General features: G+C 37.5%; 1 protein-coding gene across 1 annotated transcript in view; it reads left to right on the top strand.

Moving 5' to 3' along the window:
- Nucleotides 1–24,132, top strand: part of CTPS2 (CTP synthase 2) — a 52,788-nt gene extending 28,656 nt beyond the window's left edge. Inside the window, exons 14-19 of the mRNA XM_065741383.1 lie at nucleotides 9,670–9,766; nucleotides 10,881–10,936; nucleotides 12,545–12,641; nucleotides 15,953–16,097; nucleotides 21,507–21,617; nucleotides 23,197–24,132. Coding sequence (XP_065597455.1) covers nucleotides 9,670–9,766; nucleotides 10,881–10,936; nucleotides 12,545–12,641; nucleotides 15,953–16,097; nucleotides 21,507–21,576 — 465 coding nt within the window. The 3' untranslated portion in view covers nucleotides 21,577–21,617; nucleotides 23,197–24,132. The remainder of the gene's footprint in view (nucleotides 1–9,669; nucleotides 9,767–10,880; nucleotides 10,937–12,544; nucleotides 12,642–15,952; nucleotides 16,098–21,506; nucleotides 21,618–23,196) is intronic.
- Nucleotides 24,133–25,058: the final 926 nt, after the last annotated feature.

Raw genomic sequence — 25,058 nt, 5'->3', positions numbered from 1 at the left:
GATGAGTTTAAAGTCAGTTGAGGCATCTCTGAGGCTTATGTTGCAGCCTGACTACGGCATATAAAGTCTGCTGTCAAGGTGAAGTTGAGAGAGCTTATATTTGTGGATGTTGTGCATGTGGGAACAAAGACTGGGCTCTACTCTGCTTAGTCTTCAGTTATTTCTACTTGTGTACTGCTTGTGCATCATCTCTAGCTTCCAGGCATCAGTCATTAAATTAAAGCCCTCTATTAAATTGGGTTACTTCCTGGAGCAGAGAAAGATGGTGGAACAGCTTAAGAAGTTGCTCTCAATTCCTTACCTGACTTGTGAATAAATCTTGCACAGGTCTCAAATTTTAATTCCTTAGCAAGTAAAGAAGTAGAGTGATTTTTTTGTATGGAACCAATGGTAGTATAAACAATGCACATTTATCTATGCCTTTTGTGAAATATCAGTCACTCATGTTGCCATCTGAAGTTCTACCTAGTTCTGTTTAACTTCTTAAATGTTGCCTCTGCCATGTGTTCTTGCTGCCACAGTAGAAGACAAAGGATAGACTGTGAGATACAAAAAAAGAAAATAAAACACATCCAGTTAACAGATATTTCTGAACATGCTTGAATGTTATGTGAGGAGTTCAGAGAGCTGCACTATACAGCCATTGTGGTGAACCTTACATTGCTCTGAGGTATGAAACTGTTAGAATTTGAAGATGGGTTGTAAAATCTTTTATGTGTCAGGAGTGATGCTTTCCTTGTGTTAAAACTGCTATTGTTGTCAAGCTTTCAGTGGTGATGTGTAAAAGGGTTGTCTCATCTCGCAAACCTGAGCTATATAGGTTATCCTTGTTATAGTGTAACCATGCCTCAGATGTTGAAGGTGTCTTCTTAAACAGTGCTGGGTGCGGCTGCTTAAGGGATGAATGATTTTATATGATGCATTGTTTGTAGTCAGTTTTAAATTGGTTATGTGTTGTTCATTGTAGCTATATGTGTCAGCTTATCCTGTCCTATACACACATCTGGCAGGAGAATAATGGTATTGCTGAAGCTTCCTGTGATGTAGATACTCCATGCTACATGAGACAGTTCTGAGGGAGAACATGCTTAGGAAAGAGGTTTTATCCTTCTACTTTCTGAGCCTTGGCACATGCAGCAGTGCAATAAGACTGTTGCATGTAAGTATGCTACAGCTGAAATACACAGTTAATGTAATTGGTAAATTTTTTTGTTCACAAAGTATTTCAGTTCCAAAGAGTGCTCAGAAAATGTAGACATCTTCATTTCAGCATGGTACATATGTTTTTACTGAGGAGTAGCATACTGTTGTGTTTCAACTGGGACCAAGTAAGTATAAGAAAACAAATATTGTACAAATGGTACTAGAAAGTTCTTTGTTTCCCCAGTGAGTTAGTCTTCTCTCAGTCTTCTCTGGTCTTGGAGGTGCCTGAGCTCTCTAGATGTCTCAGTTGTGCCTTAGAGCCTTTCCTCTTTGTGAACATGAAGCTGATAAGGCAAGGTGAGGATCTGGTTCAGTAGTTGTTTTGTTTTTTTTTTTGTTTTCAAATTGTTGTTCTCAGTGATGCAAAAGGTGATGGACTGTTCAAAAGAAGCCTCGATGTGCACCCTGTTAAACAATGCGGTCATGTAATGTAGGAATTGAGATGTCTGAGTCCTGAAGTATGAAAATATTAGTAAGAAGCTGTTTTGTCCAGCCTTGCTCTTGCCTAGAGATACCTACATTCTGCTCTCATGCAAGTCCAAGATAATTGTCTTTGTATGCGATAATCCAGCATGATCCAAAGAGGAAGTCAAAAATTGCATATCTGATCATCTCAATCCTGGAAAGACCTAATAAAAAATGTACTCGTGCAGTTTATCTGAGGTGCTTTAATGAAAAGAGGCCTGATACAATATGGGTTAGCAAAGTTTTCTTTTAAAACAAGCCAGCAGCTGAAGATGGCATTTTCTATGTTGATATGATTGATTACTCTTGATTCTTTGTCTGCACGTGGGATAGATGGGAAATGCGTTCTGGCTTCTGTTTCTAAAATTATTTTGACTTTTATATTAAAGGTCAGGAGGTGGGAGAGTGAGAATTCTGTACTTTCTGCCATGCATAGCAGTGTGTGTTGTTAAACAGGAAGCTTGAGGCTACACTGTTTGGGGACAACGAGCTCTCAGCGTTCAAGGCCCAGCAATTCAGACTCTGAAGACTTGTAATCAGAACTGTGCTGAGTGGCCTTTGGACCACTGCGATCCCGCTGCAGCTATTCTGGCCTTGTTGCTAAAGTAGAAGGGAGCTTCTGAGACAGTGCTGCAATACTTGAGTACAGGTGCTTGTCATAGAATACTAGAATGATTTGGGTTGGAAGGGACCTCAAAGCCCACCCACCCAGCCCCAACCCCTGAAGTCAGGTGTTACCCTGGGACATGCTTAAAAACTAAGATTAAGTCAAGGAAATCTAGCTAGGCTGATAAGACTAACTAGCCACTAAGAATATTGAGCAGTTCTCTAAACGTTTGATTTATAATTACAGCAGAAATATTTTGCTACTTAATGAACACTATAGTCAAGAAAGCATACTGCTTATGTATCTGGCCTAATTTTGTTTCTATTTACCTAATATTACCTAAAGGTAACATTAAATCAAGGTCAATTAAATCAAGTAACATCAGTGGCAGTTTGAAAATTTTCAGTTCTTATGAATTGTGAAACAGTTCTTAAATAGATTTGTATTCTGTTAAGTTGAATGTAAGATTCAACCTCATAGCCAGTTGCATTTAACTTAGAATGGTGACATGTCTTTTCTTTGATACAGAAAGGCTTTTTTTCCTCTTACCAATAATATAGTGAAGTTCATTTCTTTCCTGAAACTAAGTACAGCTTTAAGTAGCTTCTTAACTTCTTTAACTCCTTGGATTTGGAACCAAGAATGGAGAGGATTTTATGAGGAAGTTTTAACTGCCCTTAGCTTGTAAAAATGCTCACCAAGTGCCATTTGGGACTGTGTTTTAAGGTTAGTATCAGTTTGGAACCAAAGATACCTGGTGCGTGCTGCAAGGCCTTTGTATGTCAGAACTGGGAAAGCATCAAAACAAGGATGAATGTCGGTACTCCTCTGACATGTTACTAAAATGATTTTTTTCTACCATCTCTGCACCTTCACCTAATCTTGTCCATCACTTCCTATGATTAATACAAAGAACGTGGAATTATATATTCATTATTTTCAAATGTATATAAACACCTGGTGATTATTGTATTGTGGCTGAAAGATAATATGTATTTAATTAGCTGTGGCTTCTCATTGGGATTATCATTTGGCCTGATTAATTACAGAGAGTCTATGTAGGGATCAGATTAATTTTCCAAGCAGCTATTAACACTGGTCTATACAAGGAGAAGGAAGCCTGACAGTTGTCTGAAAACCAGGCAAAAATAACAAAACCTCACTATTGCTCATTCTGTAAACTGAAAAATAAGTTTTGACAAATCGCAACAGGCATGCTAATTCTACAAACAACATAGATCAGAAGCCATTGCTTTCTTGCACAGCTTGACTTTGTGCACATTTTTTTTTTCTTGTCTTAGGGGAAGGTATTCTAAACTTTCTCAATACAGTGTTTTAAGTAGAAATAACTAGATTCCTTGCAAGCTTTGTTTATTCTTCCTGTAAGTGATGGTAACAGAAACAGTATTAATTGTTTAACAAATTATTGCTATGGGAGGGTGTATTTAATGAGATATGAGTCCTTCATTTGTTCTGTTATTTACTATGTCATCTTATTGAATAACAAGGACTATCAACTGAAGTTTTTTGTTTTTTTTTTATAATAAATACCTGTCCCCCCCCCCCCACAGCTCATGAAAAAAAAATAAATGTATTTGTTGAGAGAGAGAGAAGGAAAATGGAAAAGAGCTAAATTCTGTAGTTACGTGCCTCCCATTACTGACTTAAATGTGAAGTTACTGAATAATGGAACTGTGCAATTTTTGTAGATGTGTACTTTTTAACTTTTAAAACTTTATGCTTTCTGACTTCATTCTGTCATTGGAGATCCAAACTGTTAGAAGTGCAGGATGGAGGATAAAAATGGATTTTGTACAGGCACCATTTGCTTTTGAGAAATTCTATGGGTTCTGTGATACTTTGTATGAGCGTTCCTGCTGTGCTGGCTGTATGATGTGTATGATGCTGTGCCAGCTGGTGACAGCCTAGAACTTCTGTGGTGTGGCAATGTCAGCATTCTTCTGCTGGTTGCTCAGTGAACATCTGTGTGTAGCATTTGAGGGGATTGCTGCATTATCTGTTGGAGTGATCTCTATCCTGCCACCCACACTTTTCACAGAGGATGTCTGAATTATTTTGGGCGTGAACACCTGATGTCATACTAATTAAATACTGACTTGATTTGCATGGTATAGAGGTGATATTTCTCTCTAGATGTTACTTTCTTTGGAACAGTATGGGTAAAATATTTCCTAGGGGCTTTCACAAACTTGTTTGCTAAATGAATAATGATCTTTAGACCCCTTTGTCTTCATTTGCCTTTTTGCTAGGGGTTCTTCACATGGATCCACATACCTACTTTCTTTCTATTTCTTTCTCTTTTTCTCTTTACTTTCTCATAATTCTCTTACTGGAGTTGGATTTTATATTTTAAAAGTGTCTATTGTATTTGCATATAAAATATCCAGGCAACTTAGTGGTACTTACAGGCACTCTGTGACACAAGTGAGTCATCTTTTAGCTTTCCTGAAGTGGACGCCACGGATTCAACCAGTCAAGCAACTTGTTCTTTTAAACCATGCAGTACTTGACTCCAAATACCTGTGTAGATGCAAATAAGGAAAGCAAATTCTGAGAAATTCTTGTTGAATTCAAGTTGAGGGCTAGAGAGCTAAGGTAAGGAGCGCAGAACTACATTACAATTTGGACAGTGATGTTTATCAGGTTTTTGAAGGAGGCAGAACAGGCAAGGAAAGATGGTATGTATGCTGCACATCATGGCTTCTGCTTGAAATAAAAGGGGTTTGGATTGCAGGTCAGAAATCATTTGCTAGAGTTAAGATTCTTTGACACAAGGTGGTCTTTGGCCAGTTGAAGCTTCTCTGTGTGGAAGCAGGAAATAATTAAGTGTAATGTAGAGCATGAGACTTGCAAGCATCCTTGAAGTGGCTGGCAGATGTAATTAAGGTAATTAATCTTTGCTATGAAATTAATATATCAATCCATTTGTTTTTCTGAAACTGATGAGTTGTTGGATAGACAATAATGACGAAGTACTCTTCATGAGATAAACTAATTCACAAAGTTGTATCTTTGAAATTATCTCCTTACACTGTCATCTTTATTTTTTTGTTAACAGTGTAGTTTTCAGTATTGGGAAACCCTAGAATTTAAAGTCAGTGTCTTAATTACATTTATATGATAAACAGTGCTTGCTTTAGTTCTATCAGTTCTCCAACTGGGATGAGAAAAGTTAGGATTAATTTGTTGTAAAGAGGATATCAATTCACGGAAATAATTTGCAGCGTCGCTGTTCACTTCATGGACAGTGGGAATGAAAATCCCATTACTCATTGCAAGAGAGCTTTCCAGATGGCTAGATACCTCTTCCATATAACACCTCGGAGGGCGATGAGGTGCTGGCTCAGCTGCCCAGAGAAGCTGTGGTGCCCCATCCCTGGAGGTGCTCAAGGCCAGGTTGGATGGGGCCTGGGGCAGCCCTGCCCACAGCAGGGCGTTGGACCTGTATACACAGATGATCTTGCAGGTCCTTTCAGCTCAAGCCGTTAACCATTCAATGAAAACAAAAGTAGAAGGAGTTGGAAGTTGGGAATAAGCATAAATATACTTAAATATTTGAGTTTGAGAACTACTTCAACCTTAATTGTCTGCTGTAGAAAGTTATAGCTTAAATATAAAAGAAGAGCTGAAAAGAAAACAGGCTTGCTCATCAGAACAAATTGCTTCAATTATAGTTACAGTAGTTGGATAGAGGTGGTTTTGCAGAGTGGACTCAGCTGAGTGCTTATTAAGCTAATTAGATTTGTCACAGGTTTTTTGGCACCAGGGCTACTGTAACATTGACTTTCACAACTGTCTGCAGTGGTTCTCTTTAAATTCAGTGTCTATTTCTTGTTGCTGTTTCAAACTTAAGTACAGGGATATTTTTCTGAGTCAGCATACTCTTTTATTAAAATATGCAGAATAGAGTGAAAAAGTTCACCTACGATGGTGAGCAGGAAGCTTAGCACCACACAGTCCTTCACTCCCTCTCCCCCTCCCTCCTAATGGAATGGGGAAGAGATTAGGAGAAAAAGCAAATTAAAAAAACAAACAAACAAAAAAAAGTAACCAAGGTAGATGTATTCTGACATAGCCGGACCTGAAGCAAAACAGAGGCACAGCTTAATGGTCCTGGAGTGATTAGTAAAGCAATACACGTTGTTGCATTTTCAGGGCCTTGGCTCCAGTAGGTTGAGCATCAGGACTTTTCTCATTAACTTTTATGTTTTCTAATGACAGTGAAACAACCCAAGTGGTAGATTTCTGAAAGAAAACTGTATTTCATGGATAGTTAAAGTTTGCTTATCATCAACTGAGTGATTTAATACCCCTTGGACTGTTTTACATCTGTGATGTGGTTTGCTGTATCAGTGATTCGTTATTTGTTTGGTGTTGACTGTCAGGGATGCACTATGTTATCCCTGTAAAATCCCAGTAGTATTAACAGTTTTCAGAGACTTAGGTTAAAAAACAAAGAAGACTGATTTATACCTTATATTGTGTTGCATCTTTCCCTACTGATGTGTTTGTGTTGCTTGTGGTTCTCATTCTTTGCCATTCTTTATTCTTCAAAGAGCTAATGCATAGTAAGAACTGATTTATTTTGTGGAGGGTAGCACAAGCTCTTTACAGAATCTAGTCATTTGTTCAAAGTAATAGCCACTTGATGATTTGTCTTTTATGTGTTCAAATAAATTCAGTAAAATAGAGCAAAGTTTTCCATAATGTGAATTGATTTTCTGATTCTTATTACTACCTTGGGTGGTGGAGCAGCAGTGATGCTTTTCCTTTGAAAGCTGCTCACACAGATGTTATTGCAAACTCATGTAATGTATAAACGTTGAGGGTTCTGTGCTGGTAGCTTCTGAAGACAAGCAGAGCTGCAGAATGTATCAGTAAGGAAGATCTTGTTTCAGAGTAGCTGTGTTTTAGTAATACAGGACTCCTTTTCTCATCTGACTACATGAATTAATATTTGAAGCCTTTTATATTATCTTATTATCATAAACATTAAATCTTGTTAGTTTTAATATAACATATCTATGGTAAGATGTGAATGCACAGAGTAAGCTACTCGATACTGAAACTCCGTAGAGTTATTCATTGGTAGAAAATCTGCCACTGATTAAAACTTATCAGACTTTAATGCGAGCTTTAAGGGTTAAATCCTCTTCTGATTATGTGGTGCTGACTACACTACTGTAGATGTTGAGACAAGGAACCAGAATTTTCAGAAGACAAAAGCAAACTGGGAGAAATCTTCTGGTGGAATTTTTGTTGAGCTTGTAGGCCCATGTCAGATTCTGACCCAAACTGTGTCAAAAGATGTCAACAGAGCATAGAAATCTGTGCTTTTGTAGGCTGACATTTTGCTATTTGATAATGGCTGATTTTGAATTTTCCTGAAAAACATATTTAAGCACAGTAATTTAGTGAAATAATTTAGTGAAATCTCCTGTGACCTGCATAGATGGATCCGCTTCATTTGGAACCAGTGTTTTAACTGCTGAGTTCAAGTTGAATAATGTCTTTCAAGTTGTTTCCTTTTCCCTCGCTGTATCCCCGTCCTTCCTTCTGTTCACTGTGTTACTCTCTTAATGTTTTTATAGAAGATCTTAGCTCAGCAAATAATAAACAGCAAGAAAATGGTGAAATCTAAATTGTTCTGAGAAAACCAGGGGAAAACCTAGTAATAATCTTCTTGACAACTCTAAATATTCATTAAACAGCCATTGAAGTGGAACTTTTGTGATTGGAAGAGAAGTACATACTTGAAACATTTTTAGCTGCTTGTGACCATTTCACATCCATTATACAGGAGTCAAGAGCGCAACTTTAAAGTTCTGTAGTATGATTGTAGGGAAGTAAGTGTGTGTATTTATATATTTGTACACTCCTCACCTTTGTGTTTTTGGGAGGTAATTAGAGGATTTGTAATATCCTACTGGTTTGATCACAACTTTTGCTCATGACATTTTATAATGAGTACATAGTTTATAAATAACATTTTGAAGGTATAAGGTTATGCAGAGATAATTGCACAGCTGAAATGCATTGGCTCAAGGCCAAAGGCTAAGCACTTTCTGCCATCTCTCCTAAATTGAATAACTTCCCTTTATGAAGTGTATCATCAGAAATTGTTTTCATTACTCCCAGGGGGCAAATTAAGGTTAATAAAAATCCAATTCCAGATTACCCATATGTGTGAATATTTGTATTTTTAGAACCTTGCCTCACCAATTATACTTCTCACCATGTGTATATAGAGAATACATAGATGGAGGTTATAGTTTCAGCTCACGTGTTTCTATTCGTCTGAATAATTTTACCTCTCTGAGACAGACTTTCTTTAAGCACAATTAAGAGACTCATCAAGATTTTTCAAACCGAGCAAAACTGAACACACTACTTCTGCTAAGCTGTTGTTTCTTACAGCCACCAAATTCCACCATTTTAGATTTTGCTTAACCCACAAAGCAGCCATTTGACCCATCTGTTTCAATCCACAATAACAGCCTTTGTACATTCTTCTCTAAATGTTCTTCATCTAAGGCAGCCCAGTATTCTGTGGACTCTTAGGCAGCCTGAGAAACAGAATCATTCAGAATCAGATGATGGCTGATGCTGCATGCACCTCTGTGTCAGGCCCAGTCCCTGCCCAGCACCACACCCAGAGCAGGGTGCCAGGCCCACAGCCAGGTGGCTTTTGGAGATCTCCGAGGAGGAGACTGCACAATCTCTGGGCAGCTCTTGTGGTGCTTTGTCATCCACACAATGCAGAAGTGCTGCCTACTGTTCAGAGGGGATCAGCTCATGCAAGTTGCCCCTAGTGTTGTTACTGCCTACCTCTGAAAAAAACAAAACAAAAATACTTGGTTGTTTATTTGTTGTTGTTTTTTATTTGGTAAAGTTGATTTAGGAGGGAAGTTTCATTAATCTTCTCCTTCTGATAAGTTACTGATATGTATCATCTGAGATAACATATTCACACATGCTGGAGTCATCAGTTCTAGTACAATGTTATATAGCCTTGCTGCTAATGTTGTCTTCTCTTTACTGTCTGGTATCCTCCTCCCATCAAAAAAAAAAAAAAAAAAAAAAAAAAAAGGAGTTCCACTGTCTTAAGACAGCTTTTTCTGCCTCTGTGTAGAAAGAACATTGGGTAAAAGAAAAGTGTAAGGGAAAGTACTAGTATATATACTAGGGAAAGCCTAGTATACATTTAGAATGATGCATTAGGAAAACCAAAGACAAATAGTAATTGGAAATGCTTGGCAGAAAACTGAGTGATGTTACAACTTATAAATCTATGAAGCCTGTTTCGTGATTGTTGTGTTTCTCCTTTTCTTAGCTGGATGTAAGAGTGATTAAACAATTTTTTTAATCTAAAGGTCATTGACATGCCAGAGCACAATCCTGGAGATATGGGTGGAACGATGAGACTAGGGAAGAGGAGGACGGTTTTCAAAACGCAAAATTCTGTTTTAAGTAAGTTATATTCTTGTTCTTTCACTTGCCTTTTCTATAGGATGTTAAAGGATTACAACCTCGAGCAAACAGCTTCCTTGATTTTACTCAGATCCTGTTTCCATTAAATGAGAGGCACTTGGAAGTCTCAGTGAAAAGCTGAATTAAAACCCAGTGCTTTATGCTGCTTTAAATAAGCAATAACATTTAGATCTCTTATTAACCTATTTAGGTGTCTATTATACAATAGTAATAGAAGTGATACTATATCCGTGAAAAATAGTTTCTTGTTTATGAGTAAGTAACTATGTGCATATTTCCTGCATTGCCCTGCCCTGGTATTGATCTGATAATGTATTTAGCTATATTGAACTTAAAGGAAGTATTCTTCTGAGTTTAAAAAAATTATATTTACTTCAACAGGAGACCAAACTATAGTATGCACGATCATTTTCAGAAAAATTTGGTCTTAGTATTTAGTATTTGTGGTGTTATTACTCTTCAAAATCTTGGAGATCGTTTTTGGAGTTCTGTTCATGTACCAACACCCTAAATAAAACAGTACTTCTAATGATGCTAAGATAAAGCAAAGTTTGAACCGTGGCCGTGAGAGAGGTGATTAAAGTTTGGTTTACTGCGTACCTTAAACTTGCTTCTTGTTGGTTTGCAGTGTAGAGGATTCAAGAGAGTTGCAAGAGCCATTTGCTAAAAAGATCAGGAACCAGAGAGAAAAGCAGTATTCTGTTTGTCACAAGGAGTATGCTATCTGCCAAGTATAATCTATTAAAATAGATTGGATGCTAGTAAAAGGCTGTGGAACTTCCTTCACTGCACGTTTTGCTTACAACTGTTGTATAACCAGCAAGGCTTTCATGTTACTTTTTTACTCAAATGTTTGTTTTCATTACAATGCTACAATTTAAACTCTGAAGTTTATAAGCTATTTCTAGTTGAGCAATATTTAGTATGAATCCTGAATAAACTTAAGTAGCAGTAAAATAAAAGAAACTAAGAAGGATTCATAAAACCAGAAAGCTGGAGTGAGATGAAAGTGTTCTGTTACAAAGTTTTTTACGTGAAAAATTTTTGAAACTTAAATTATTAGCTATATTTGTAATTACTGCTGTATTTTCAGGGAAACTTTATGGTGATGAAATGTTTGTGGAGGAACGGCACAGGCATCGATATGAGGTAAGCTCTGCTAATGGACTTTGTGTTCAAAACTTAAAGCTTACACAAACTGTTTCACTTGGTAGACACAATTCTCGTAAAACACAGTGGGAGATGTCTTACATGACCATAGAATAAAATTCACTAATGTTTAAATAGCCATTCAGGTTGTAAGGAACTTCCATGCTTTGGTTCAGTTACATAGATGCTTGGAGTTGAGCCAGCTTAAAAATTAGATCAGAGTTCTTGAAGTTTTGTCCTGTCTTGCTTTGAAATTCTTTGAGAGAGATATTGCTTAGTATCTTTGGACAGTTTATTCCAATGCTTAACCATTTATTGTGAACTATGTTTCCTTCATATCTGCTAGGAAATTTTCTTGGTTGGTTTGCCTCTTTTACTTTACTCTTCTTTGCACCTGTGAGCATAGTCTGAATATAGGTACAAAGAAGATATAGCCATTATTTGTAATTTGGCTGAAGTCAGCAACCAGCTCCGCACTTCACCTTCTTTTCTCCAGGCTGAACAAATCTAGGTCCTTCAGCCTCTTCTGTGTTAAATGTCCTTCAGTCCCCTAAATGTCCTGGTGGACATCCTTAGACTTTGCAGTATTTTGTTAATATCTTTCTTGTACTGAGAGGCCTCAAATTGGACACAGTATTGCAGAGGTGTTATTACAAGTGTTAAATGAAGGAGAAGAGTGTAGTGTACTGTCTTAACAATACTGCTTCTTAGGGTGTTTTAACTATTACCTGACTTGACTTCCTATGAGATGTTTGTAATCTTTAAGTTTATTGCTCCTGAGCTGACCGGGCTTAGATTATGCTCAGGAAGTCCACGTTCTTTCGTAATCTAAACATAGGCAGACTTCAGGCTAATTCAGATCACTTGCTTCGTAGCAATTGTCCCAACTCTGCAGGCCTCTGGTATAGGACCTCTTCACTGTTTGATAATATTTGAGCAAAGACATCTCTGTACATTCGAAATGCTATTGTCCAAGGAGACTAACAATAGCTGGGCATGGGGTGTTAGTTCAGAAATGGTTCAGAAGGCACTTAATGAGTCAATTATCTCTGAAGGGGCCTAAACTTTGAGATGTATGCTTGGTAAAATCTGATTCAAACAATGCTAAGTTTCCTTAGAAAGCTGGGAGGAGAGTGCAGTGGTGGTGAGGGTGTTCAGACTGAATAATGGGAGTAAGTAGAACATCACTAAGGAGGTGAAAAGGCTCATTATAGAGCTCCTGTTTGGGTGAGCATTTGGATTTTTTGAATAACAGCTTATGCTGTAGATGATTGAACTGAACAGCCTTCCCCTTGCTATGGTAGGCCATTTCAGAAATGAGGAATGCAAACTCTTCAAAATCAGAAAGATAGTAAGCTAGAGGGACCCTGGCTTTAATGTTTTGTTTGCATTTATAGTTAGGTTTTTAAGTTACTGATTCATCTGATGTTAACATAAGCATGCCTACGTTTTTGAAAGTTTCTACCTGAGAATCATCAAAGGAGGCAAAAATTCTCAGCACTTTTCCAATTATTTTTGTTTTTGCATACATAATAAAGGCACTACAATTATATCAAAAAGTTACATAAAAAATAAGTAGAACTGCTACTATTGTTTTCAATATTTCAGGTGAACCCAGAACTAACTCACTGCTTTGAAGAGAAAGGTTTGAAATTTGTTGGCCATGATACAGAAGGAAACAGGATGGAAATGATTGAACTGGAGAGTAAGTGTCTTGCTTGTCTGTAGTATTTTCTGTATCTGATGAAACTACATAAACTATAAGTAGGTAAATGGCAAGAAGTTCACTACTTAGGAATTACTGTTGATTTTACATGTGTATAACAATAAATGAAGATTCAGAGGCTTTTAAGAGCTAGTGTCTTATACTTCTCCTTAGGGATTGTGCATGTATCAGTATCAGGTTATCAGAGAGACATATACTCTTTTTTTTTTTTTTGCAAATTTTTTGCAAATTATCATAATTGTAGCTCAGTGTTATGTGGCTATGTGGAATCACAGAATGATTTGGGAGATGGTGTATTCCAACCCTCTGTTCAGATATAGATCAGGTTGCTTAGAGCCATATCCAGTCAAGTTTTAGTTGTCTCCAAATATGCAACTGGTTGGACTTTCAGACCTCTTGCCACTGTTCTTTGAACTCAGCAGTCTAGCCATTTTTAAGACATTTTCTAGTTTACCCATTCCTTCCATAGCTCCTGATTTGGTTGCTAGGAAACCAGGTTAAAAGCCTTGCTAAAGTCAGGATAAAGGGAAGCTACTGCACTTCCATCATTCATAGCCTGATTGTTTCAAATTCCTTTCCTGTCATTTCTCTGTCTGAAAATGGATTGGAGTAGTGTTTATTTTGTAATCTTGCTATAAATCAAGTTTAGGCTGACTGTATTATAGTTCTTGAGATTCCATCTTCTTGTCTTTCTTGAAGATGGGCATGATGACTGTCTTTTTTTCCTGTCATCAGGAGCCTCTCCTGATCATGTTGGCCTTTTAAAGGTGAAAAAAGTTTTGCAATTATATTGGCCTTAAGTACCCTCAGATAATCTCAATCTCATCTCAATAACTGGTTTATTTTGTCTGAATTTATGAAATATGTGTACATGTAATGTAACCAAACTGAAAAACATCTCTGCAAAAACATGAAATCCCCATGTTTGCAGGCAGAGACCTTCTAAACTGGACTATGCAAAGTTGTCAGCAGCGTGATTTAATTTTGAAGCTGACCCTGCTTGGAGCAGGAGGCAGGACTTAGATGCCTGTTCAAGGTGCCTTCCTAACTCAATTTGTGTCTCCTTCAGTTATCCCCTCCCCATTTAGAATCAGAAAAAAACTCAGGCATGAAAATGGTACAGAGAAAAGTGCCTGTCTTTCACAGAAGTGATTCATATAACTAAAGGCTTAATTCTGTGGAACTCTGGTAGGACTGGACTACTATAACAAGTATGGCTAGATACCTTTTCTAAAAGATTCCAAAATGAAAACAAGCTATGTTGCTTTTTTTTTTTTAAGTTGTTGAATATTTACGTAGTTCAGCTTGTAGAGACTGTCGCTTTGCTTTTCCTTGAATCCTTGAGCAATTCCCCACTGTTTAGTCACCACTGTCTAGATGGGTATCAGACACCTGAATATGAGGGACTACCGAACAAGTTTTTGAAGTGACCTAAAATGACATTGATTTAGATAATAAACATGCACAGAAATTTATCATAAGACCACATTATTATTCTATAGAGTGTTATTCTTGATATGATGTTTCTGAGGAGTTATTTTATACTCCATGGTATATTAAAGAACATTCTTGTTGTTTGAACCAGAATTTGAGTACAGACATCTATTTGTAATATCTGTGGCTGTACCATAGAGAGTAAACTCAAAGAAGAAAGTACATATGAATTTATGAACTACTGATTGTCATGATATTCTTTGTTTAGTTTGTTTTTGATAGATTAATTCTCTTATGCAAGCTGATGACTGGTTGGGGCACTATTTTATCTGTCCTGCATGAAACAACTTTTATAGGGAGCATCATTAAATAAATCAGGCAGGATTTTTAAATTGCATGTTACTGTAAAAAGAATGAAAGCAGTGGTAAAACCTGGAATTATTTCACAGTGGGCTGCAAGGAGACTGATTTCTGTAGAAGGAAAAACAATCATCATAGAGAGAAGCGTGGGTTGAAGCAGAGGCATAGAAATAAGAGTATACTAGATAGCTTAGGCAAAGCTTTCTGGAAAAAAAGGAAATATTTGATGCTTTGTCTTTTGTCACTTTAAAGAACTAGATTGCATAGTAGAGAGAAGTTTTGGGATAAATTTAGGATCTTGAGTTCTTTTTATGGCATAACAACAGAGCGAAGAGCAGTATACTTGTTTATATTGTTTATCTTCAGAGAATAAAAGACACTGATTTCTTGTTATCACTTAATTTTATACTGCAGAGAAATTCCTTGAATGTCTGGGTAGTTTTTTTTTGAAATTGGCCAATCAGGGAAGATCTGTGCTTGCTTTCATCTTGTGTCCTAGTAGTAGAAATGGTTAACGTTAGCTGCTTTAAACTGATATTTAGAGAAGAAATGGGCGTACAACATGAAAGAGGACAAAATTATGGTTCCATCCTTATCCTTCCAAGAAAGTTAGGGAGGATGCGGAAGCAGTATTCATGAGTTGCTTGGATTGGAGAAGCAGCTGAAGATTTAAGAGAAGACAAATCAGCATGTATTGATTAGTGTAACAAATGACAATGAATGATGATATTGTCATCCATTGTCACATAACATATTTACATATCTATAATTTTGCTGTAAAAATGATGGCCTGTGAATTAGGAAGGGGCTTCTAAGCAGAAGGAGAGACTCCTAACAGCTGTCTAGTGGGAGTAAAAAATCCTGGGAGGTGTTATAGCAGACCTTTGGCCTTTGTGTATGGCACTATGTGATGTAGCTTTGTTCAGTAGCAAGAAACTGAACTTAATCATCCAGTAGTTCCTTTCTAGGCCGAATAATTTAAAAATAATTTCCCCTAGTTTTCTATGTATCTATGTATGTTGCTTCTATGTTCATTCCTTTGTGTGTAAGTAGTTACTGTATTGTAATGCCTAGTCTTTTATGAAATATTTTATTTTCCACTTAGATGTGTATAGGTGCATGTTGTAGATATGCACACAGAAATACAAATTTTGGACACCAGAGTGCTATAAGATTATATGAAATGGCTGAATTATGGTTGCCTATGTACCTTTTTTTAATTTTCTCTGTACATATTTATAATTCATCTTTTAATTACGTTGTTGGGCACATTGAGGTTGAATCCCAGGATGATTTTTCATTAATTTACATTACTAACCTTTTGCCACCATTGTCAGTTGCTTTTCATGGAAAAGAAGTTGAAGTTACCACTGTCCTACACTTGAATTCATACATGCTGATCTGGTTTCTTGACTCCTATGTGGTATCTTCAAGAAACAGATGTTCTGTTATCCTCTTCTTAGATCTTTTAATTTTCTTTGATATCTGTCTTGTAGATCATCCATATTTTGTGGGGGTTCAGTTCCACCCAGAGTTTTCCTCAAGACCTATGAAACCTTCACCTCCATACCTTGGGCTGTTGCTTGCAGCGACTGGAATGCTCAATGCATACTTGCAGCGTGGGTGTAAATTGTCTCCAAGGTAATCTTTCTTACTTATTTGCCTAAAGTTTCACAGTCATGTTGTTGGAGGGAGTATTTTGTCCATCAGTTCAGAAGACCAGAAAAGGAAAATGAGTTCTTCATATATTGTTATATTCAATCCTGGATATGCTTAGCATAAACTCTGGTGTAAATATGTCTGCAAACCTTGTATTCCTCATTTACAGAGGCTCTGAGGGCTACAGTCAGATCCATACGTTAGAACAAGAAGGAAGTATAAAACCTTCTAGTAAAATTAAAAGTTTAATTTTTCCTTTCCGGCCTACTAGGTTAGCTTATAATGAAGTAAAATTCTTCCCCAGTTATGTTTTATTGGTTGCAGAAATAAAACAAAGCCCTGCCCAAAGATAGCATTGGAAAAGGGAAACAATTTAATGCTGAAATAGGAACGTTTGCACAGGAAGAACTCTCAGGAGGGAATTTCATTGCTTGTTATAGCACAGCCATTCATACTAACGTATCCACCTGCTGAGTGGAAAGGAATTCTTATTTAAACCTTTAGTCCTCAGAATGGGAATGATGTTTATTGAACAATAAAGCTAAGACATGTCCTAACAAGACTTGGAATCAGAATTGAGGAGGTGATTTTCTGCACACCTCACCCTATACTGACCACAGTGAGTTGTAGTAATGCTGTTGACTGCCACGGAGGTGTAAAATGAACCTCAGCAAACAAAAAAGTATCCACCAAATAGCCCACAAAACATCATCAAAGTCAATTTTGAGTTAGTCACCCCAAGTCATTTTGTACAATCACTTAAGAGAATAAGCACCCTTAAGAAATCAAGTAGCTTATCCTAATAGTTGGGTGCTTTAGAGGTGTTATACCCTAGAAGTGCTTGTTTCCATTGACTGGTAAGGAGCTGGTGATACAAGCTTAGATGAAGATACCTTGATGCTGTATGAGTGGAATCCCATACAGGAGGCTTAGTTGAAAGTGGGAACTTTTATCTGACCCAGTTATGTTCTGGTCTCTTGACTGTAGGGTTTGTTATTCTGTGTCCTAATGAAAACCATATCCCAGGTTCAGTTATGTGAGTGCAGATGTCTGTCATGTTGGAAGCGAGGAGACTTTGTATGTGATTAAGGGATTATAGAATCAGAAGGTTGGAAAGGACCTACAAGATCATCTAGTCCAACCATCCACCCATTACAATTTCTACCACAAGCACTAAATCATATCTTTTAGTTCCTCATCCAGATGACTCGTGAATGCTGCTAGGGACAGCAACTCCGCTACCTCCCTGGACAGGCCATTCCAGTGCCTGACCACTCTCAGAGAGAAAAAGTTTTTCCTGATGTCCAGTCTAAACCTCCTCTGATACAAATTGTGGCCATTTCCTTGGGTCCTGTTTGTTGCCTGGAAGAAGAGGCCAAACCCCTCCTCAACACAGCCGCCACGGTGGAAGTTGTAGAGTGCAATGAGGTCTCCCCTGAGCCTCCCCTTCTCTAGACTAAACAATCCCAGTTCCCTCAGCTTCTCCTCATAAGACTTGTGCTCCAGACCCCCTCACCAGTTTTGTACCAGATTCTTTAATTGAACCGTGTTTTATGGAAGCATAGAATCATATGATGATGGTGAATAGTACTGCTCTATAGAGACAAAAGCCTGAAAATATGCATTGAGGAATAGAGGTGACTGCAATTATAACCACTGCATGGTGTTTTAATAGCTGTAATTCGGATTTGTGTGTGTGTGAGGTAAATAATAATAATTGATAGATTTGTTTTTACTAGGTTCTAGATAGCTTATAATAATTATAAACATCCACGGCCTATACTAAATACAATTACATATATCTTTAATTTGCCCTGGCAAAGAAGTGAACTTAGCTCCTGCCTTTGCTGGGTATAGCATTACTGCCACAGATGATCAAATTGTTTACATTTCTGGAAAAGGATTTTTTTTGTTCAATTATAGATTAAAAAAAAAAAGAAAAGATGAGAAATGCTCCTGTTAAACTGCATCAACTACTCAGCTTTCAAAGAAGCTTGTCTCCTTCCATGTGTTTGATAATATCTGCAATGGTCATGAATTTGGTAATAATGGACCACATGCAGAGAGAAAGCTGATTTTTATTGCTTGTGTTGTGAAAAGCTGATGGGGATTTGAGGAAGAGCACTGAAACAAAGCAAAAACTCATTATGTAATTTCTCAGTGGAAAATGTTTGCTAACTCTAATCTGAATATATGCATACTGGAGCTCTTCTTGCAATTCACTGTGAAGTAAAATACAAGCTAGGTACTATATTTCCATTAATTATGGCTAGATTAGTAGAAGATTAAATTGACCAAAATTCTTTATCTCTGTGTGCTCATCTTGACTGAAATGATTGACTGGATGTAGTGATGCTGCATATTCAGTGTTTTGTTCTTCTTTTCTCTTGGTCTGAAGTATAAATATAAGGCGCTGTGGTGGAGGGGGGAAATAAGATGGACTGGTATTGTTTTGGTGGCCTTAGAGCTGCTCAGTTGTTGGAGTCTACTGTCATAAGAATGGTTACAGACAAAGTGAATTTCTTGCCAAAGGTATTTATTAATTTTTACATAAACTGAGAGAAACACATGCTACTGAAGGAAATATCAGCTTATTTCTTTGATGGAGGGCTCAGTGTGAAAAAGAATTTCCTAAAATAAAAGGCTAGGCTTATATATATATTTTCCCCCACTACTTTCATAACCAGCACTTACAAGTAAGGTTTATATGGCACACATAATAGTAGTAGATATGAGCACAAAGTATCAATTTGAATTTTGTTTAATATCCGTGTAGCAACTCAGTGTAATTTGGAAAGGAGCACATAGTTATTCTTGAGAGGTAGCAATTGTTTGGAGTTTTTCTTCAGATTATTTATCAGCTGAATATGGCTTATATATCACAGTAAATCTTGTTAACATGATGTCAGTATTGGTTTGAGGATATAGTTCACAGGCCTAGATATGCCAAGATTCATGTGTGCCTGTTTGCAGCTTATCTCTGGAGGGGGTTCAGGTTTTATGGGAGCTTAAGTTCTTGTAAACACAGTGCCACAGCTATCTGGGGCAACAATTTGAACAGCTAGCTGTGAGAATGACAGACAGTCTGAAACCCAAGGGCTGACCATTACCTAGGTATTTGCATTATCTTTCTTGCCACTGTGGGCTGCCTGTTAGAAATAAGACTGACTTAAACTCGGCAGAACTCAAAATTAGGAGAGTGTGGGAGAGGGTGGTGCTGCAAAATAGTCAAGAATGCATTGACCAGAGCCCTTCAGTGGATGTGGAATCAAATGTACCATCTCTCTCCTAGGGATGAACTTGGGCTCTTCTCTGTTCGCCTTATTGGTGCTTAAGCATTTTTACTTACATTTCCAGGGGCCTCGTGAAGATGTAGGGAGCTCTGCCATGTGTTTTTGTCATGCCAGTAGTCAGCAGAGTCAATAAAAGACAAAATGTAATGGAACTCTTCTCTGAAGGTTTTGGGTTTAAATCAGAGTTGTCATGAAACTGTACACCACTCTGCAGTCAGTAATTTTACCCTGTGTTTTGTAGACAATTTTTGCTATTTTACTTTGATGCGAAAATGTAATCATGTTTTAATAATACTGAATTTTTATTCCATGTTTCCATGGGTACTTTCAGAAAGAAGTAAGTACAGTGTCAGTGATGTTGTGCTTGTGTGTGTGCATCTGGCATGCTTGATCATACTGTTAACAACACTTTCCTCACTTGAACTGTGTAATTGTTTGCCAGCTGGTGGAATGATCAAATTGAGCATTTGTGGTTAGCCTGATATAACGCACTCTTTACAAGAGTTGCATCAACAACATGCATGTCTTGCAAGGAAAAGGTAGAATGCTGTAAGTGAAGTCTTAGTAATTGTTTGGACAGTTGGAATATCTACCTGTTCTTTGACAGAAACTGCTACAGTGATTTGCTGCAATTGTGGTGGGGGTCTTTCCAAGTAGTCAGAGGTAGAAATGAAATGAGATGGGATTTGGTTCTATTCCTCCTTTAGCACTCTATTATAATGGCTGACTTTAATTTTTGATTGTTTTTGCAAAGTGTGGAGAGGGTGAACTTCAGGCTAGAAAGCAGTGCTCATTAATAGTCACCAGTATGACTGAGTGCAGTTCATTTACTTACTATTCCTCATTATAGTCTACATAGATCTTTAACTGTGAATTTACACAGATCCCCCCTGAAACATTACAGTTACTGAACACCAGCTGATAAGGCTGTGTCTAGTTGGCCATAGGTTGCTTATGTGCTTGGTGGCTCAGTGAGAGATCATGACCAGAGGTAAGGGGTTACATGACTGAGTTCCTGTTGGGTGAGGGATAAAGCTGTGCGTTAAGAGCATGATGTGGCAAGACAGGTGTGCAACAGTTGCAGTAGACATGCTACCCAAGGCTGGTACTGATGAACCCACGCAAATTAGGTTAGAGAATCCCCACTTGTATTCTGTTAACCATACACTGCTCTCTGCAGCATCACAGAACTGACCAGCGTTGTTACTGTTGACGTATGCTCACCAGTTCCCTGGGTCTCCCTTGGCTGACTTCTGATCTTGGGAGGTTCATTTATCTGGAAAGCAAACTATAGAGGTGAAGCATGGTATGGGGGGAGGCTAAGTCTGGAGACTTTTGTGAAGAGGTGCATTTTGTGCAGAGTTAAGACAAACCCTGAGACCTGATAAACATCACTGAATAATTCTGCAAGACCCTGTCCAGCTGGCTACGAATGTGGTTTGTGGGCACTTCTTTCTTTCAGTTAGTGTGGTGATTCCTGTCCTTCACTGTTTCCTTGTTCTAGCCACTTATAAAATGTTCACTTGCATGGCAGCTTGTTCTGTAAGAATGAATCTATTTTTCTCAAGATACAGCAGGAGGGGATAAAATGTAAAGAAAAAGCATCAGAATAATCCTTGGTGAAAATGCAGGAGTGAGAATCATAGTTTAAGTTTATTTACTCAAAAATCTTTTATTTAAAGTAATAACTTCTTTGGTTAAAGGAAAACAGTTTTCTTTAGGATAAAAAAGGAATTTCTTTTAGTCTAACACTGGCTACCTATTATTTTCCATGCTGATGATCATGATCATGTGTGTGGTAACAGAAAACTGTAGAATTAACACACAATATCCAAGCAGGAAGAAAAAAAAAGTACGAATTGAATGTCCTGTTTATATGGTGGAATATTGTTCCTTATCAGTTCCTAGACTCATAAGCCGATTCCTGTAGAGGAATACATTCTAAAATACCAGAATTAACCATTATTAGGTTAAAGTAGTTTTCTGGAAATGGGATACATTTGAGGAAAGTGTTTGTCATATACATCATCTGTGAGGGAGGGCTTGAAGTTCAACATGTATTGCTGCATGTTTTCCAACAATGTATTGCTTTTAACAGTGAAAGCTACAGTGACCTCAGTGATGACAGCTCACCAGATAAAGAGTTTCCTAAATCAGAAACAAGCTAAAATGGTTGTATGAGAACACAGAAATGGATGATGCTATTGAGGTAAAATGAATCATTGTAATACTGCTTTATGACATTTATTTGTTCTTTACTTATAACCGGAGACTGTTACCTTGATTCTCCCTTTTGTTTCAAATCCCATCTGAGAACTATTGGTTTTCTTCCTTGCCTGCAGCATTTAATTGTTCTCCTTTTCTTCTGCTTAGCTCTGCAATTACATTATTGAAGTCTACTAAGTGTTTTGTATACAGCTTATAGGTAGGATGCTGTACAAATTCAAGCTGTGTTTGTGTTTGATGATACAGTGAAAGCACATTCAAAGATGTTCTTTTTTGTTACTTCAGTTTGCAGGTATAGATCATTTTGAGTACACTGTGTTGACTTTATATTTTATCTTAATATTCATCCATAATTTTTCGTAGCCTTGTTATTTAACAAACATATCTCAAGATTAATAATTGGATTTAATCTGCATACTGATATTTACACAAAAAAGTTATATGAAATCGTAGCATTGTTGTTGCAACAATGTTTATTGTAGGTCTGGTTGTTTCTTTCACCTGCAAAGATCAGATTTTCTGTGAGCCATCTGTCCAATGCATAATCTGGGTGTAAATCTCAGATTGACTTTTTCTCAGCACTCATTAATCTGAGCTGTGGCTGGTGTGGTACTCTCATCCATGTGTGCATTAACATTTTTCAGTATTTCTGAACACTAAAGTAAGCAGAACACAGCTTTTCCCTCCTGTGATTTTATTCCACTCATGCAATATAGTTACTAAATAGCTGTGCTTAATTACTAAACAAGTGATTTAGGCTGCATACAAATGATGCTTTTCCATGACCAATAAAATACTTGTATGAGGTGCTAGAAATTGCATGGTTTTCTTTTTTCTGTGACTTTTTATTCTTTCCTCTCATATATCAAATGTTAAAAATGGATAATGCTTCTTCTGTTACAACAAAAGAGAAGAGAATGTTTAGTGACTCTGTGATTTTATGCATACAGATACCATACTGATGTGTGTCTTACAATGACCAAAAAAGTATACATAATCTTTCTTTTCACTCCTGCCCTCATCCTTCCTACCTCCAAACACTGTCATGACTCTTTCTCTTTAGCCTGATGGATAGTACAGGACAGGCCCTTTGCTTTTCTCAGTAGAACTTAGGAATGATAATTCATAAGTGCAGTTTACCAGTGTACTTGTGACATTTTCAGTGCTTGGATGAATGTTCTTATGCGATGATTTAAATTAGCCAAGCGTATTTTCTTTGCACATCTCTAGTGGCTACCAATTATATTCAATGTAATTACTCTAAAAATAAATAACTAATCCAGATACAAACAAAGGATAGAAGCATTGGCTTACTTAGTGTTGTTGTTTTTTTTTCCTTGGGGATAATTCTCCCCCTTAATCAGAGCTGGATACGTATGTAGATTGTATTTAGTTGTTTTTATTTATTTATTGTATTTGACCTATTTGAAATTCATCTACTTATCATAAAACTGCTTCGGACTTGAGAGAATAATCATGAATTAAGCTGAGTTGAAGAAGAAATGCTTTTAATCATTATTTTTTTATTTTATTTTCCTTCCCCTCTCTCTTTTATGCTACAGAAAGTTGAAAACAGGTCAATATGGAGTAGAAGAAAGTGAAGAAAGTGGAAGAGTATACTGCTTGGATCCTCTTAAAAGCAAAATAGGTCCTCATAGTATTTCTTCTTGCACTGTTTTCAGTAATTTTCTTTAGCAAAACCTGTTCTGTATAAATGCTGTTTCTCTTTAAAAATGATATAAATTGTTGTGCACTTGGCTATTAATCATTATTGATCTTGTCCTATATTTCAGAATAATCTCAGGTGAATGTGTGTTAGTTCACTAGTCCACAGTTAATTTTGCTTTAAGGTAAAATACATTCATTCTTCTGAATGAGAAGGGAATGCACAAAATGATTAAGGGGAAGTTGTTTTCTGCTGTTCATGGATAAAATGGTTTCGGATTTGCTTGTTGTGTGTATATATGTATGTATTACTTTTTTGCTGTTCAGTATGTACAAATAAGAAATTGTTTCTCTATTTCAGCTGTATGTGATTGTAATTGTTGGATACAAATGTATCTTCACTTTATAAGTGATTCCTTTTGACAACAGTTTGTTTTCTTTATTTTCCCTGAAAAAAAATGTAATACCAAACATAATTCTGACCTTCCAAGTTACAGAAGTGATAATATAAGGTGCTTTTGTACTTACATTTTATAATAGGGAAAGGAAATACACTCATATTTTAAAATGCAGGCTGTGTACTTATATGAAGGTTGCAGAAGAACCAGTCATAAACCTGGAGCGTAATCTGGGATCCAGCTGCACAGTACTGTTAATTTCAGTAATTGAATGTTATGATGAATTAAAGTTTACTGTTGTTTCCTTGCATCTGTCGATCCCTCCATTATTGCGGGGCTCATTCCCCAGTAGAAGAAAACAGTTTATTTTCATTTAGAAATTGCGAGTTTGCACCACTGTGTGACAAGCATAGGCTGCCCTTGCAAAGCCTGGAGAGCAGCCAGGATCACTGAAATGATGAGATATGCTATGCTGATCCCATGAACTGAGTGGCAGCAACAAAGCTGTTGCAGAAGCTGAAACTATAACTAGCAGGACCCAAATGTCTGGGGTACCCTTTTCTTATAAGGCAATTTTATAATAGTTAGCTCTATGTTTCACTTTGGTTTTGGCAAAGTGGCTTTATTATGTGTTCAATAGGTTAGTACAATGTTTAGCAGGACAGAAGTTGTTAGTACAATTTGTTGGAAACATGGAGGTTTGGGGCAGCCTTGGCTGCAGTGACTGAGATGAGTGGAGTCCAGGATCCTCTGTGGAGGAAGCAGAGCAATAAGTGAAGGGCCTGGAGGATCTCCCCTGCGAAGAAAGGCTAAGTGAACTGGGTCTCTTTAGCCTTGAGAAAAGAAGACTGAGAGAGGGGACCTGATCCAGGTTTATCAATATCTGAGGTGCGGGGGACAAAGTGGCGAGGCCAGACTCTTTTCAGCAGTGTGTGGAGACAGGACAAGGGGGAACGGACAGAAACTGCAGCACAGGAGGTTCTGCACGAACGTGTGCAAGAACTTTATGGTGAGGGTGACGGAGCACTGGCACAGGCTGCACAAGGGGGTTGTGGAGTCTCCTTCTCTGGAGATATTCAAGACCCGCGTGGACGCCTACCTGTGTGACCTGGTGTAGGGAACCTGCTTTGGCAGGGGGGCTGGACTCAATGATTTCTTGAGATCCCTTCCAACCCCTATGATTCTATGATTGCAAAGTTGGACTTCAGATGAGAAAACTTTGGCCTCTTCCTGAGCTTGGAGGAATCCTGTGGGCTTAGGGCCCTTGAAGGTTAGGTGTTCCAACACATATGGTTAATATTCTGGCATCACTTCCTCTGTGCTTCAGATTGGTGCATCCCTATGAGTAAGAAGTCAAACAA

This window comes from Cyrtonyx montezumae, unplaced genomic scaffold, assembly GCF_038088225.1.
Source record: "Cyrtonyx montezumae isolate F1298 unplaced genomic scaffold, pur_monq_1.0 scaffold_3, whole genome shotgun sequence".
Taxonomy (NCBI): Eukaryota; Metazoa; Chordata; class Aves; order Galliformes; family Odontophoridae; genus Cyrtonyx; species Cyrtonyx montezumae.
Note: the sequence above shows the minus strand (reverse complement) of the source record. Positions and strands in the feature narration are given on the sequence as shown.